The sequence below is a fragment of the Chinchilla lanigera genome, unplaced genomic scaffold, assembly GCF_000276665.1.
Source record: "Chinchilla lanigera isolate Chin_1 unplaced genomic scaffold, ChiLan1.0 scaffold00134, whole genome shotgun sequence".
Taxonomy (NCBI): domain Eukaryota; kingdom Metazoa; phylum Chordata; class Mammalia; order Rodentia; family Chinchillidae; genus Chinchilla; species Chinchilla lanigera.
Genome location: NW_004955535.1, coordinates 2038845 through 2052315, shown reverse-complemented (window position 1 = coordinate 2052315; position 13471 = coordinate 2038845). Strand labels below are relative to the sequence as shown.

General features: G+C 33.9%; 1 protein-coding gene across 1 annotated transcript in view; it reads right to left on the bottom strand.

Moving 5' to 3' along the window:
* Window positions 1-13471, bottom strand: part of Dmd (dystrophin) — a 2013932-nt gene that overhangs the window by 1244700 nt on the left and 755761 nt on the right. The window contains exon 30 of the mRNA XM_013507710.1: window positions 3511-3672. Within this exon, the coding sequence (XP_013363164.1) occupies window positions 3511-3672 (162 nt within the window). The remainder of the gene's footprint in view (window positions 1-3510; window positions 3673-13471) is intronic.

The window sequence follows — 13471 nt, the reverse complement described above, 5'->3', positions numbered from 1 at the left end:
AAGGCATAAGCAGTTAAATTCACACCATGTTTCTTTGCAGTTACATAATTTGGTGTTTTCATTTTTTTTGAGGAGGTTCTCACCATGTAGCCCAGGCTAGCATTAAACTCACTACGTAGCCCACGCTGGCTTAGAACCCGTGGAGATCCCCTTGCCTCAGGCTCCCAAGTGCTGGGACTACGTGCATACACTACCATGCCTGGCTGGTGTTTCATATTTAAAATTGTTACGAGGAAACTCTCATCTGATTTTACATTTTTAATAACATTTAACAACTAGCTAATTTTTTTCGTGTATATAAGACATATTTCTCTGTGTAGAAGTGTTTGCTCATTTTCTTTTCTGTTTGAATAAACAAGGTATCGTTTTAACTTTGTTCTTCAATAATAATCTCTCCCTAAGTGAGCAGGCACTGGTAGCTGATTCTGTGGTCTTACTGTTTGAGACTCTGATTTACTTAAGTACTATTGTTTGAAACAAAATACAAGTTAACCTATGCTCCAATATCTTTACCGTGTGTAGTTTATTGTCTCAATGATTAAGTTTTATTTCTGTAAGCTCATGTCACTAAATAAAAAAGTAAAATATTTTTTAAATCCAATTCAGGATCAGAAAGCCCTATTTTCTAATTACACTAGATGACTAATCAATATACATGTTGGGGAAGTACATAGCTCTTTTCAGGCATATAGGTGTAAATTCAAATAAGAATGAAAGGAAATATCTTAATCTACATCTACTTTTATATACATATAATGAGTATACCCACCAGATATTATACATACTGGTATACATTTCCTTAATGTTTGGAAGTTTTATACCTGAATCTCAAATACTCTTCAAATACAAAAAGGGCGACTCTATTAACAGATTTAAATTTAGTAGCAAAACTGGCAGTACACCACACGGTGGAGTCAGACACCCACAAATCTGTGTGATCCTTATTTGACAAAAAAATGTAAGCACATATTTAAAAGAGTACTAAATATGGTAATATCATTTATTTTGTTCTGCCTCTCAGTAATAAATTAAAGTAACTAAATAGTTTATGAAAATGGAAAGCAAAAACCAGTAATCTTTTACTTGGCAATGAACTTTTATCTGAATTTAAAAGGTACACTTGTTTTTATTGATATAAAGCATTAAAATTTGTCCTTATGTGCATATTCACACACCTGCACACACACACACACACAGATATACACACACTATGAAACATGTCATTTTAATGGTATTCTAAGTGGATCTTATTATGTCTGACACAGTGATTATATTCTTTATCTCACAGACAACCTCTTTACTTTCTACTTCAAGTTCAAAATGAGCTTTAAGGAATGCAATCCTTGAAGAAAATCTGAGGACTTGATAACTCTATTCCACAAAACAACTCATTTGCTGTCATCTTAAAATATTCGAACAACAAAAGAGTCTCAATAACTAACAGGTAGTTTGCATTTTCCAGGATTATAAATTAGTACTGTGGGGAATTCAGTGTCAGGAAATACAGTAAGCTGAAAATACAAGTGCAACCAGAAGTATGAAAAAATAGATCTGAGGTTGCTAGCACTCTAAAATCTCTTCCTTGATACAGATTTGAAATGTCTTACTTTACCAGTATTCCATTATTTGCAAGTACTTTTCAACTGCTATAGCTAATGAAATTTTATTGTATTTTTACTTAAGAATGCCAGACAAAACATATATTAAAGGCTAAAATATAACATTTATGTTCACAGCATCCTATGTTCATATATAAATAAACACCCCCACAAAACCCTAAACTACCTTTTCAAGAATTTCCATTTTTCTTCTAAGCCAGTAATAGCTTCAATCTGTCTGAATTTTGCTACTTTTAGTTTCATTCTACAAGCCCCAAAATGAACTCTTTGTGTATTTTAAAGTATCATTTTATAATTTTAAACTTTACTATTTGTATTGGCAAAATTCTTTAACCATGAAACAAGAAAGTAACACTAAATTTAAAAAGTAGAACTACTGCCAGGGATTTAGCTCAGCAACTGTGCCTGCCTGGGAAGCATGATGTGTTGAGTTCAATTCTTGGTACAAAAAAAAAAAAAAAAAAGTAGAACTACTATTCTGTAGTCATGCAGTTCTTCTCAATTCAGTAACTTTTTCTTATCCTTATCAGGATTTTATTAAGACTTGACTACAAAAACTTGTAGATAATTGAGAAAGTCTTAGGAATAGTTCATGCTACAGAAATTGAGTAGACTCATGTAACTTTTAAAAATGTATCTATAGCAGAAGCTACGATCCTTGACTATGCTTGCTATTTTCCTACATATCTATTACCATATTTACATTTGCTACGCCAGGGGAAAGCTATGATGAAGATTTTTTTAACAAAGATCCCCAAATTTCCCTTTGTTCATCCTCCACTGCAACAATGTTCACTCCATAAATCATCCTCCTGCTCTGGACTTTCTGAGACTGTGAAAACTACTTCTACCATTCTTCACATTTGAAGGACTTTCTTGGTCAAACACCCACAATATGGCAAATTAACTCATGCTATTTTGTTCATGGATGCCCCAGGTACCAATTTAACTGTGATTCAGTGAACTATAATTGCATTGTTACCATGACCTCCAAATCCAATATTTTATTGTAAAACTGATTTTAAAGTGGAAATCATCAGGCATCTCCACCAATTAATGGGGAGATCACCTCTGGGTGTTTTAGATTATCTTCTAATGTCTCTCACATCTTTTCACATAGATTTCATCTAAATTCAGTTATTGGGGTTATAATATGCACATATAATACAAAAGAAGCTATTTTATCTTATCACACAATTCTAAAGATATCTAATAAAAAATACTGGGGATACTTTAAATACATTTCAATGTTTTTAAAAATAGAAGTCCAAGAGTTTAAAAATATTTCCCAAGGTAAAAGTAAATTCGTATATGGTTTATATTTATAATGTCAACTTTGGTTTGTTTTCATTATAATTTTAACTCTTGTACACAGTCTGGTTAAGCACATTTCACAATTTGGACTGACTGTGTGTCAGAATATGAGTGTGCCGCAGTGGGTATATTCAGCATGATCAGAAGTTATACGATGAAAATTTATCACTCTAGGTTTTGTTAACTACTTGTGATATATTAATGTTGAACCGGAGACCAAAAGACTTGTAATTCTATGATAAAAATGTGAGCTGATAACAAAATATTTAAGATCATTTCAATAGAATCATAAAATATGTTCTTTACTATTTACATTCCTATAGTTTCACTTGAGCTTTAGTATAATTTGAAAACATCAATAAACGCCGGAGTTCAGTGTTCCTGGTTGTTAAGTGGCCCTTTAAATCTAAGGGGAATAATCTAGACTTCTTCTCTCACTTACCTCCAAAGAGTAAAATCAGTTGACCAAAACAACCCATTGTACAAACAGATAAATCAACTCCGTAAGCTACAAACTCAGCAACACTCTCTTCAGGTAATAAAAACAAAAGAAGCTCATTCTGTTAGTTGTACTTGCCTGTGCTTCCTGAGGCATTTGAGCCGCGTCCACTTTGTCAGCAATATAAGTTGCCAACTGCTTGTCAATGGATTCAAGGGACTCCTGAATTAAGTGCAGAGATTTTTCAATCTCTTGGGCAGATTGGATACTCTGTTCAAGCAACTTTTGCCTCCTCACAGCCTAAAGAGAAGAAATTAGAATGAATCTGTTAAATGTTTCCCCTTGGTAGTTTTTCTGCAATCCTGCTGCAGTGTAAAGGAAGATTCTAGGCTCCTCCACAATCACCTTTTTGTAAGACAGATTTCGCAGCTTCCTGCCACTCATTCAGCTCCACGTATAAAAATTTTAAAAAACAAGAAAAAGAGAATTAGCACACAGAACTAGAGGACCACGGATCTCTGCAGGAAAAAAAAAAAAAAACAAAACACAGTACCATGTACATCAAGCAAAGAGGCAGGAAAAAAAATTAGGAAAATTATCTCAGTCATTGCAATCTGTTCTTCTCAGGCTGAATGTTGTTCCTGATCTCATTACATAGTTCAAGAGATTTAGTTTACTTAGAATAGGGTCATCGTCATCACAATCCAATTCAAGACAGATAATCCACTTCCACCAGTGAGACACATATACAATCTGTTCAGAATCGGCTCCTTTTCAAAAAGAGAATTGTAGATAACCATCTAATCAAAGATTTATTTTGAAAACTGTTTCAACCAGTTTTGCATGGTTGTTTTCCTCATACATTCTTTCACAATTTGGATTATGGAAATTATTTGTACAATTAGATTTGTGTTGCTGCTAAAGTAGAACAAGTAATAAGCTATCCTAATATAGCTGCAATTAATCTTGATTGTTACTATAAGTATGATTACGATAATTTAACACTTTTCAAGTATAAATAGCACGTTGAACAGATTGCAAAGTCTCCCTTCAAGGATCTGTTCACCTTTAAAAGGGTAATTTTAAAAGAAAAGAATTGGTCAGATAATGTATTGGGAGTTTATTAATCCATGTCCTTATAAAACTATTTTCATTTTAAGGGGTATAGGACTGATCACCTGGTACAATAAAATTCTCCCTCACAAAGGCTATGACTGATTTTAAAAATGATCATTGTTTTTATGCTATATACAAACTAACATTATGTTAAAATAGAAGTAAGTATTGGTTCTTATGCCTTAATATATTAAGATACTGGCGACATCATTATTATTATTCAGTGATGTCAATTTGGAACACGGTGTCATGCACATTAAAGTAAAGTTAAAGGCATCTGAACCAAGATAAAAGGAGGCTGCAACCTAGTTTTGCAGAGTTGGAGGAGCTTTCCCATTTTTTTAACCTAAATCACAAAACTTGATTTCTTCAAGATTTTGTGCTAGGGATCTAGGCTTTCCTTTCTTTTCATTCTACGAATACCGTTAGCTTCAGTTACAGCTCACATGCTGGCAACTCTCAACCCAAGTCCATATTTCCCCCTGATTTTCTCCCTTGTGTGTATATTTCCCTACTAGGCATTTCCACTTGACTGTCCTGTAGCATCCACAGTGTAACACTACCAAATGAGATTTTCTCTGTCATCCACTATTCATTACTCCAACTTGCTTTTGCTTTTTTTTCTCTATCTGTATTCCTATTATAATGAATATTCAAACAGTAACTTTAATTTGATTTTAACACTCTTTGTCTTTATTAGGCATAAACCTGGATGTTTCTAGTTCCTCTCTCTTCTCCTTCATCATTTTGCATCTGATGAATCAATCAGTCCTTTCTTATACCTTTTAATTATATGCTGATTGCATTCTGTTTTTCACTCCTATTACTCAAGCTAATTACTGTATCTTTCCTCAACGCTTGGCTAATATCTTACTTCGCTAAAATCCACCTGTAAAACTACTATAGTGTGTTCTCTTGAAAATGAAATTACAACTTCACAGTCACAATCCTGTAATGATTTTTAATTTTTTCTTACCATAAAATCTTTATTTCCTAACATGATTTAAAGTTTCTTTATGTTATAGTCCTCGCAATCATTTCTTACACCCTGCTTTAGCTATAAAGAAATTTTATTTTTCACTTCTCAAATCCCTCTGGATTCTTGGCCTTACTTTTGATCTTTTCCTTGGGCAATCCCCTATGAAGCTTTCTTTTATCGGCTGATATACATTTTTTGTTGCCTGAGAAACATGGGCATCTCTTCCAGATGGCTATCTCTGACATCCTGTAATTTTAAGGACATAGTACACTTGCCTTGCCTTCTCTTTGCATTTTTGAATGTCTTAATTTTTTTTATTTGGTGAGTAAAAGTTCTATACATGTCTGGCATGTGATATTTTGATATAGGAATGTGCTATAAGATGCCTACAGTAAGCTATTTACCATAAGCATTACCTCATCTGCTTATCATGCCCATGTTTTTTGTTGGACTTTGTATTTGTCTTAGCCTGTAGCACAGCACAATGTAATTCCCCATTAATTGTGTATTTACTAGACTCCCAGACATAATGAGGCCAGAGACTATGGCTGTCATATTCATTGCTTCATAATGGTTTCTAGAATAAAGCCCAACAGCTTTGTTTATGACTGAATAAATGGTATAAAAAGGGATTTTAATGGGAAAGGCAAAAATGGATTTTGAAAAAGCAGTATGAAAAAAAGGTCACCAACACTCAGAGATGTGTCTTTGGAGAATAAATTTCCCTATTATTTTTGCATTAAAAGTACAAGAATAGGATAGAACATTATTTGGGACAAACTTTTATCTTTTTCTATTAAAATATTCTATCAAAGGTCGATGACCAAGACCTTGCCCTGTACTCTAATTCAAACATAGCTTCCTTTCACTTTTAGTCAAAACTTTAACGAAAACTTACATCACATAGCAATTCAGGTAACAGTGCTCATGGTTCTAATAAAAGCATTCTGTATTATAGCAGAGGCTGTTGTGCTACTCTACACAGAATTCCTCTGGAGAAATGTTCCTCTAATGATAAAATGCTAGCATGTAACAGGTGGCTTTAGAAACCTTCTATTCACAATACACAGTAATTGCCTTGTCAGGCATTGTTTAAATTTGGTCCTTTCTCAGGTTAAAGTAAAATCCCGTATAGTTTTCAATGCATACCTGCAGATATCTAATATAACTGAATAGGATGAAACACAGCATAATGTTAAACCACATACCTAGCTTCAAATTTATGTTTAAAAACATAACTTTTATATTCATGAGATTATAGGGGCAGAAAAAGGGCAGTAGGAAGTAAGTAATGATAGGAGAGATGACTTCAGGTGGGTTGGTTCCTTGCCTGGCCTGGCAGTCAATAAGAGAGACTGATTTACACAGATTCTTTGATGATTTCAGCCAGCAACAAGGCCTGATATCAATTCAAGCTTGCAGAATTCTTTGAACTAGTCATAGCATAAGCTATATTCCATTTCTAAACATTTTGGTAGGTAGACCCTGATTAGAATCCAGTCATGTGAATTTTCTAGGACTCTCTGCCCACTCAACCCCTTGAAAGATGGGCAGAAGGCCCGAACAATAATAGGATTTATGTAGTTGTTCCAAAATAGTGCTCAATTGTTTTGAAAATAGTATTTTATGTCTTCTCCTAATCCACTCAGCACTAAGAAGACTTATGTAGGTAGACTGAATCAGCAGATATATGGGAAATTAAAGTCATCAAAGGGTTGGCAATCATAACAAAAATATGAAATTAAAAAACTAAATCCCAATTATGGTTACCAAGAGACAACCTAATGAAGAAATTTTATTCTAATTTTTTTAAAAAATCAAAGAAAATTAAATAAACAATAAATACATATGGACATGAATAGTATTATTCCAATATGTTCCCCACCATAAAATAAAAAGGTTAAAAAATAATATCTTGGGGGCTGGGGATTTAGCTCAGTGGCACAGCGCCTTCCTGGCAAGTGCAAGGTCATGAGTTTGATTTCCGGTATCGGCAAAAAACAAAACAAAACAAAAATTAATAATGTCTTTTTCGCAATGGGATGACATCTCCATGGTGAATTGATTGTTTTAGTCTCAATTCCAAAATATTGTATCAACATTTGTGCGATGATATTAAAAACACTTAAGGCATAGCTTACCTAAGAAACTCTAGGGGAATAAAGTTTTCATGAGAAATAAATAGCTGAAAATTAGAACTAAAAGCATCTCCTTAAAATGAGAATGTATGTTTAAAACTAGAGAAAAGTTATCCAAGAAAATTATACCAAAAAATTCTTAAAGGAGCTACAGGTTCTATACTAAATAAATTCATTTTAAAGAAAACAATTTTTTGCTTCATTTAGGAGGTGATGTGTAAGCTCATAATTAAAAATGAATTAGGAATCTGGATGCGGTATTTCAATACCAAAATAAGATCTGCTGAGGAAATTATTATTAATCTCTGTTTCCCTTACTGTTAAGATTCCTAGCCAGTAGTGAATACTTATTAAGCACATCATATTTAAATTAGACACACATGCTTAATAAAGAAATACACTAGGGAAACATAATCCACAGTTTGAATTCATTAAAAACTACACAAACATCTTCTTTTCAATATCAGTGAGACTGAGGAGTGGACATGGCAAAGTTTCTATCATTCATTTATTTTCTTATTGAGTGTTTTTACCACAGAAGTCTTCATTAGTTATCTTTTCTGAGAACAGTTGTATGTGGAAGGTTCAAAAATCAGATAAATCTCCTGGAATGAGATGAATTAGTATGCCAAACATGCACTTGACTTAAGCTCTTTCTATTTTAAAAAATTGTATTGTTATATATTAATTATACATAATAATTTTATTTAACTTAGAAAAATTATACATATACATATCACATCTTAGTCATTCTACTTCCTCTTCCCCTCCTTCCTCTGCCCTGTATTTAAATTCCATCCCTTCTACTTCTATCCTATTTCATCTCCAGTCTACCTCCATGTGCCCTGTTACTTCTCATTATATTATGTTCTTTAAATTATTTATATTTTTGGTTTCTTATATAAAAGAAGCCATGCAATATTTAACATTCTGTGTCTGATTTATTGCACTTAGAATGGTCTCAAGAGACATCCTATGAACAACTCAAATTTATCCTTCTTTATGGCTGAGTAATAGATACATGATAGATAAATAGACAGGCAACATTTTTTTAATCTCTTCATTTGTTGATGGGTATATAGACTACTTCTATAACTTAGCTATTATGAATTGTGCTGTTGTAATCATGGGTATGCATTCATCACTGTATTATGATATCTTTAACAAGGACAACCAGTAGAGAAAAAGAGCATGAAGATTTCTCAAAGAAAGTAAGAATTTCATTTGGCCTAGCTGTATCTATTTTGAATATCTTCCTGAAAGATTTAGGCTCTTTCCAGGAATCATTTTATACCCAATCATTTACTAAGTATTTTTTGAACCTAACTATATGTGAGACATCAGGGACTGAGTTATTTATAGTTTTTCTTTTTATTAATCAATAGTTCTAGGTTTAACATTATGAAATTCACCTTGTAACTGATCCTATACTGTAAAAGGGATTTTTTTTTGTGCTACAAGTTGAAAACTGTTTTGTTTCGCACAAGTTGAAAAGTGTTTCTTTGTCACTAACAGTATATAATTTGTTCAAGTGTCAAGTAATTAAAGTGCTCAATTTAACTAAATCATGTTGGTAAGTTTGAAAGCATTCACAAAGCTGTTTTCTTCTGACCTAACTCCTCCATTAAACTTAAGAGTTAATCTGAAGCTCCATCATTACAGTTATAAACACTGGTATCTATGTATCGTTTTAGAATTTTAGTCATAGTCTTTAAGTGAAAACCATATGTATTAAGTTCCTTCCATTCTAAGAGATACATGAAATAAGACATTTCTAAAAGTTTAACAAAACAAATAGGAAATCTAACGCATTATTTATTATCTAACAAACTAGATTCTTATACTTATTTTGGAGAGAATCACATTCAGCTGGAATCCCTCACTGCTGGGTGTGAGATAAGGGAGTTAGGGGTGGGAGTACATTCTTTTATTCATATCTCAAGGAGACATAAAATGTGTCACTTCCATCATTGTGCCACAAACAAATAGACAAAGCTCCAACACAAATCTCAAAGAGATTAGGAGCCCAAAGTAAATGGGGATAGCACATAATTATCGACTTGGACTCCAGTACTCTAGGAAGCTACTGAAACCTGGATGCTCCAGAAATTATATACAAATGCGAGGAACATAACAAAGGGAATTAAAAATGATAGCAGGTGAAGAGAGAGGTGTCCTGTACTTCCCATGTGTGGGCTACTGTTTCTATCAAATGCATCAATTTGTCTGTTGAATGATAACTTTACTGCTACACAAACTTAAATTTCTGTAGCATAACTGTAAGGTGCTTAAGGAAGCATACTAGGAAACAACAGGAATTATTTAAAGACCATTGGGAATGTTCTATTGGTCTCAAAAACAGGTTCTCAATGTATTTAGTTGTTTAAACAAGCAGAAAGGACATATTCAAAGAAGTTAAAATTTGATGTACATCTTGGGCCTTTTTGTAGATGTGGGCCTCTTTAGGTTTGATTAGAGAGTAAATAAAAGAATGGGATATACATGTTAAAATTACTGGCATCATGGTTAGCTGTAACTTCATTTGTTCTCAGTCTTAGCAGATCATGCACGTTCTTCTGTGACATCTGAATGAAGTACACTTGAAAGCAGTGTCTGGGAATCATTTTGTCAATGAAATTTGACATGAGATTGTCATCACTCTCAAGTCAAACACGGAAAGAATGGTCAATGAGGTGTACAATAATATATCTCCAATGTTTCTGGATTTTTGATGTATCCATTCATCTTTTTGGGTAGAAAAATGAAATTGGTCATCTGCCATGACAGTACCAAGCTGATGCCTTATATTAGCTTCGAAAAGAAAGTGATGGAAGTATTCAATGAACCTAGGAGAAATCTACACAGTTCATTTTAAAGGTAACTTCAGAGGCCTCCCTGCTCTGGAAAATTTCTTTGGCCCAATGGTCATATGCTCTCTGGCTGCATATGAAAGAATATGCTTTAGAAAATAAGTAATGTATTCATACTACACAACATTCAAATATCATAGAGACTGTCTCCTGATACAGAAGAATGAAAAAGAATCAGATTCCAGGGATCAACTGGATCAGGGTTAAAACTACATATTCAAGCAAACCATTCAGTATATATTTAAGTCAAAAATCCAAAACTGGGAGTAAAATAAGGTTGTAGCATCAAGTGAACTGTATAAGTCAGAAATAAAGATAGGAAGGCAGCCATTGATCAGCTTAGTGGACTTCTGGCAATTTCTTCTGCTTTTATGCCAGTAAGCCACACATGCAGAGACTCTTCTGATGCAAGCATAAGTCGGAGAAAAGTAAGGAGTTACAATTAGAAAAACTATACCTGGCACTTTTAAGCTGAGATGGATAAGTACTTACCGAAGTGGGGAAATACCTAAGGGAGAGAAAACCTATTGAGACCAATTACAGAGTGATGGGGGTTGTGAGTTAATGACCCACTACAATATCAACAAACTGGCTGAGTTGATACTCTCCATAGATAAGAGCACTGATATTCAGTCGGTGGAGTATTGTGACAAACACCTCAGAGTAGAAGATCCTTTGGTACGTACCAGTAAATCCCTCCACTACAGACTTCAGATTTTCTGATTAAAGATGGAATATGGTGTTTCATGCCTGCTGAACCTTACATTTAATGTGTAGGATATACATTTATCACTATCTCTTTTAGAGAGCAGCCATGGATGGGCGTAAGTGTTGGCCATGGATAAAAGTTTTCAGTCATTAGTCAGCTAATCTCAAAAGTAGTCTTCACAACCAGAAATGGGGTTCTGATGCACACAGAGATCTCTGTTGGCTTCCTTTACATCATGTAGCTGCATAATAGTTTGATGTTCATGTTCTGTTGAAATAAAACGTGATGGTTTCAGGTAGCCTCTAACATCAATCACATTGAGAACGGTTTCTATTTGGAGTCATAGCAGAGCAACCAGAAAAATATCCCTTTCTCCTGAATTTTCTGTGATGACATCTTTTAAAAATCCTTTTCAAATGTATAAAGATCAATAATATTTACTTTTCACAAGTTCTCCAGATGATTGCACAGAGATCTGAACAAGGTGAAGTGGAACATGAACTATGGTGGTGCTTTCCTGACACCCTTGTGGTCTACACAATGAAAAAATTGCCTTTAGGTCTAGCTCAGTAAATACCTGCTCTGTTTTGTTCTAAGGATATTGCAAGATTGTCTGATATTTTGTTATCCAAGTAGATAAGAAGGATACATCTGTAGTTTTGCATAAAAGAACTCCTGCCAGGTTCTTGGCTCTGATATGATTTGTTTGGCTGGGATATGCACCTTCAAAAGCAGGAACAAGACATAAGAAGCAATTGCTGTTCTTTCTTCTGCCCAAACATTCTGTAGAGTGCTTAAATGACAGGTTAGGAGTACAGAAAAATAACTCACTTGTTTCTATGAGCATGGAGGACACATTAATGTGGACAAAGTGTGCATTACATTTAATCCCTTACAGAGACCATGGTCAACCACTACCAAATACTTTTGGGAAACATTAAGGTCACTGAACTACACATAAACTGGTTCCAAATTTCATCTCTTCTCTATCTCATCTCTGCAGTGGCATTTTCTTTTTTTTTTTTTTTTTTTTTTTTTTTTTTTTTTTTTGGTTATTCTCCGGTACCAGGAACCGAACTCAGGACCTTGCGCTTGCTAGGCAGGTGCTTTGCCGCTGAGCTAAATCCCCAGCCCCGGCACTTTCTTATTATATTTGGATTAAACAATTGTGCTATACATACTTGGCTTAGTGAGAAGCAAACAGATCTCAGGTGACTTGCCCTCACTTGTAGCCATGTTCCATGTGATGTAAGTCAGAAGGAGCTGAACATAAGGTAGAGACAATATCTGTGACCCTGCAGAATTGCTTAGTGTCTTCTCCACAGGAAATGTTTGTTCTATCCAGAATCACATACTTTTCAGAAAAAAGAGAGAGGTACCCTACTGACCACTATGGCTATTTCCTTTCTATATCATCCAAACATTTTTTAGTTTGTTGTACTAAAATGACTGAGGCTATGAAGGACAGTCATGTTTTCTCCTGCATAATTTAATTGTTCAGGAATTGTAAATGAGACAATTTTCTAGAATATAGAAATCAATCAGCTGTGATGAGCAGTGGGTGAGCATAAAAAAGTAAATGGTTCACACAGGAATGAATCTGAGACACAGGGACATTAGCAAATTCATATTAAACTTGCTCCTATAAAGGTCTAGAACAGTGGTAGTGAAAGTACAACATCCATGGCACAGTGGGCTATTTCTATCATTGAAAGCTCAAAAACATTTGCCATCATTGACCAACGTACCAAAGCATGATAAAGAATTCAAAGGAATATTTCCTAATACAGTTTTTGGGCTTAATCAAAACCTACATTAGAATGTAGAGAGAGTCATGGGGAGTATGTGTAGACTAAGGTAACAATATTCACGCATAAGGTACAAGCAGTAAAGCAATTTTTGAAGTTTATTTGATAATTTTAATGAAAACTCACTAATGAATATGTGTAGTGCATTACTTAAGAAACAGCTTTATGGACTTGGAAAATATTTGTATTCTTTATTCCATATGTACATTGCTCTGAAATACTAAATACACTGCAAATAAATATTGTTCAGCATTCTCTTACACACATCAATCTTTTAAAAGATAGATAAGCAATTTCAGTGCTTTTTAGCCTACACAGCAAATGAGAAATAAGTTCATTAAATCCCAAACATTGATAAAGTTGCTTGAAAAGAAAATGGTTTGAAAAGACCCTTGAGTGTTAAAGTAAGATGAAGGAAACAGATGAATATTTACCTTGAGAGCAGAATTTTACATGATAGGGGTAAAACTGTAATAAAT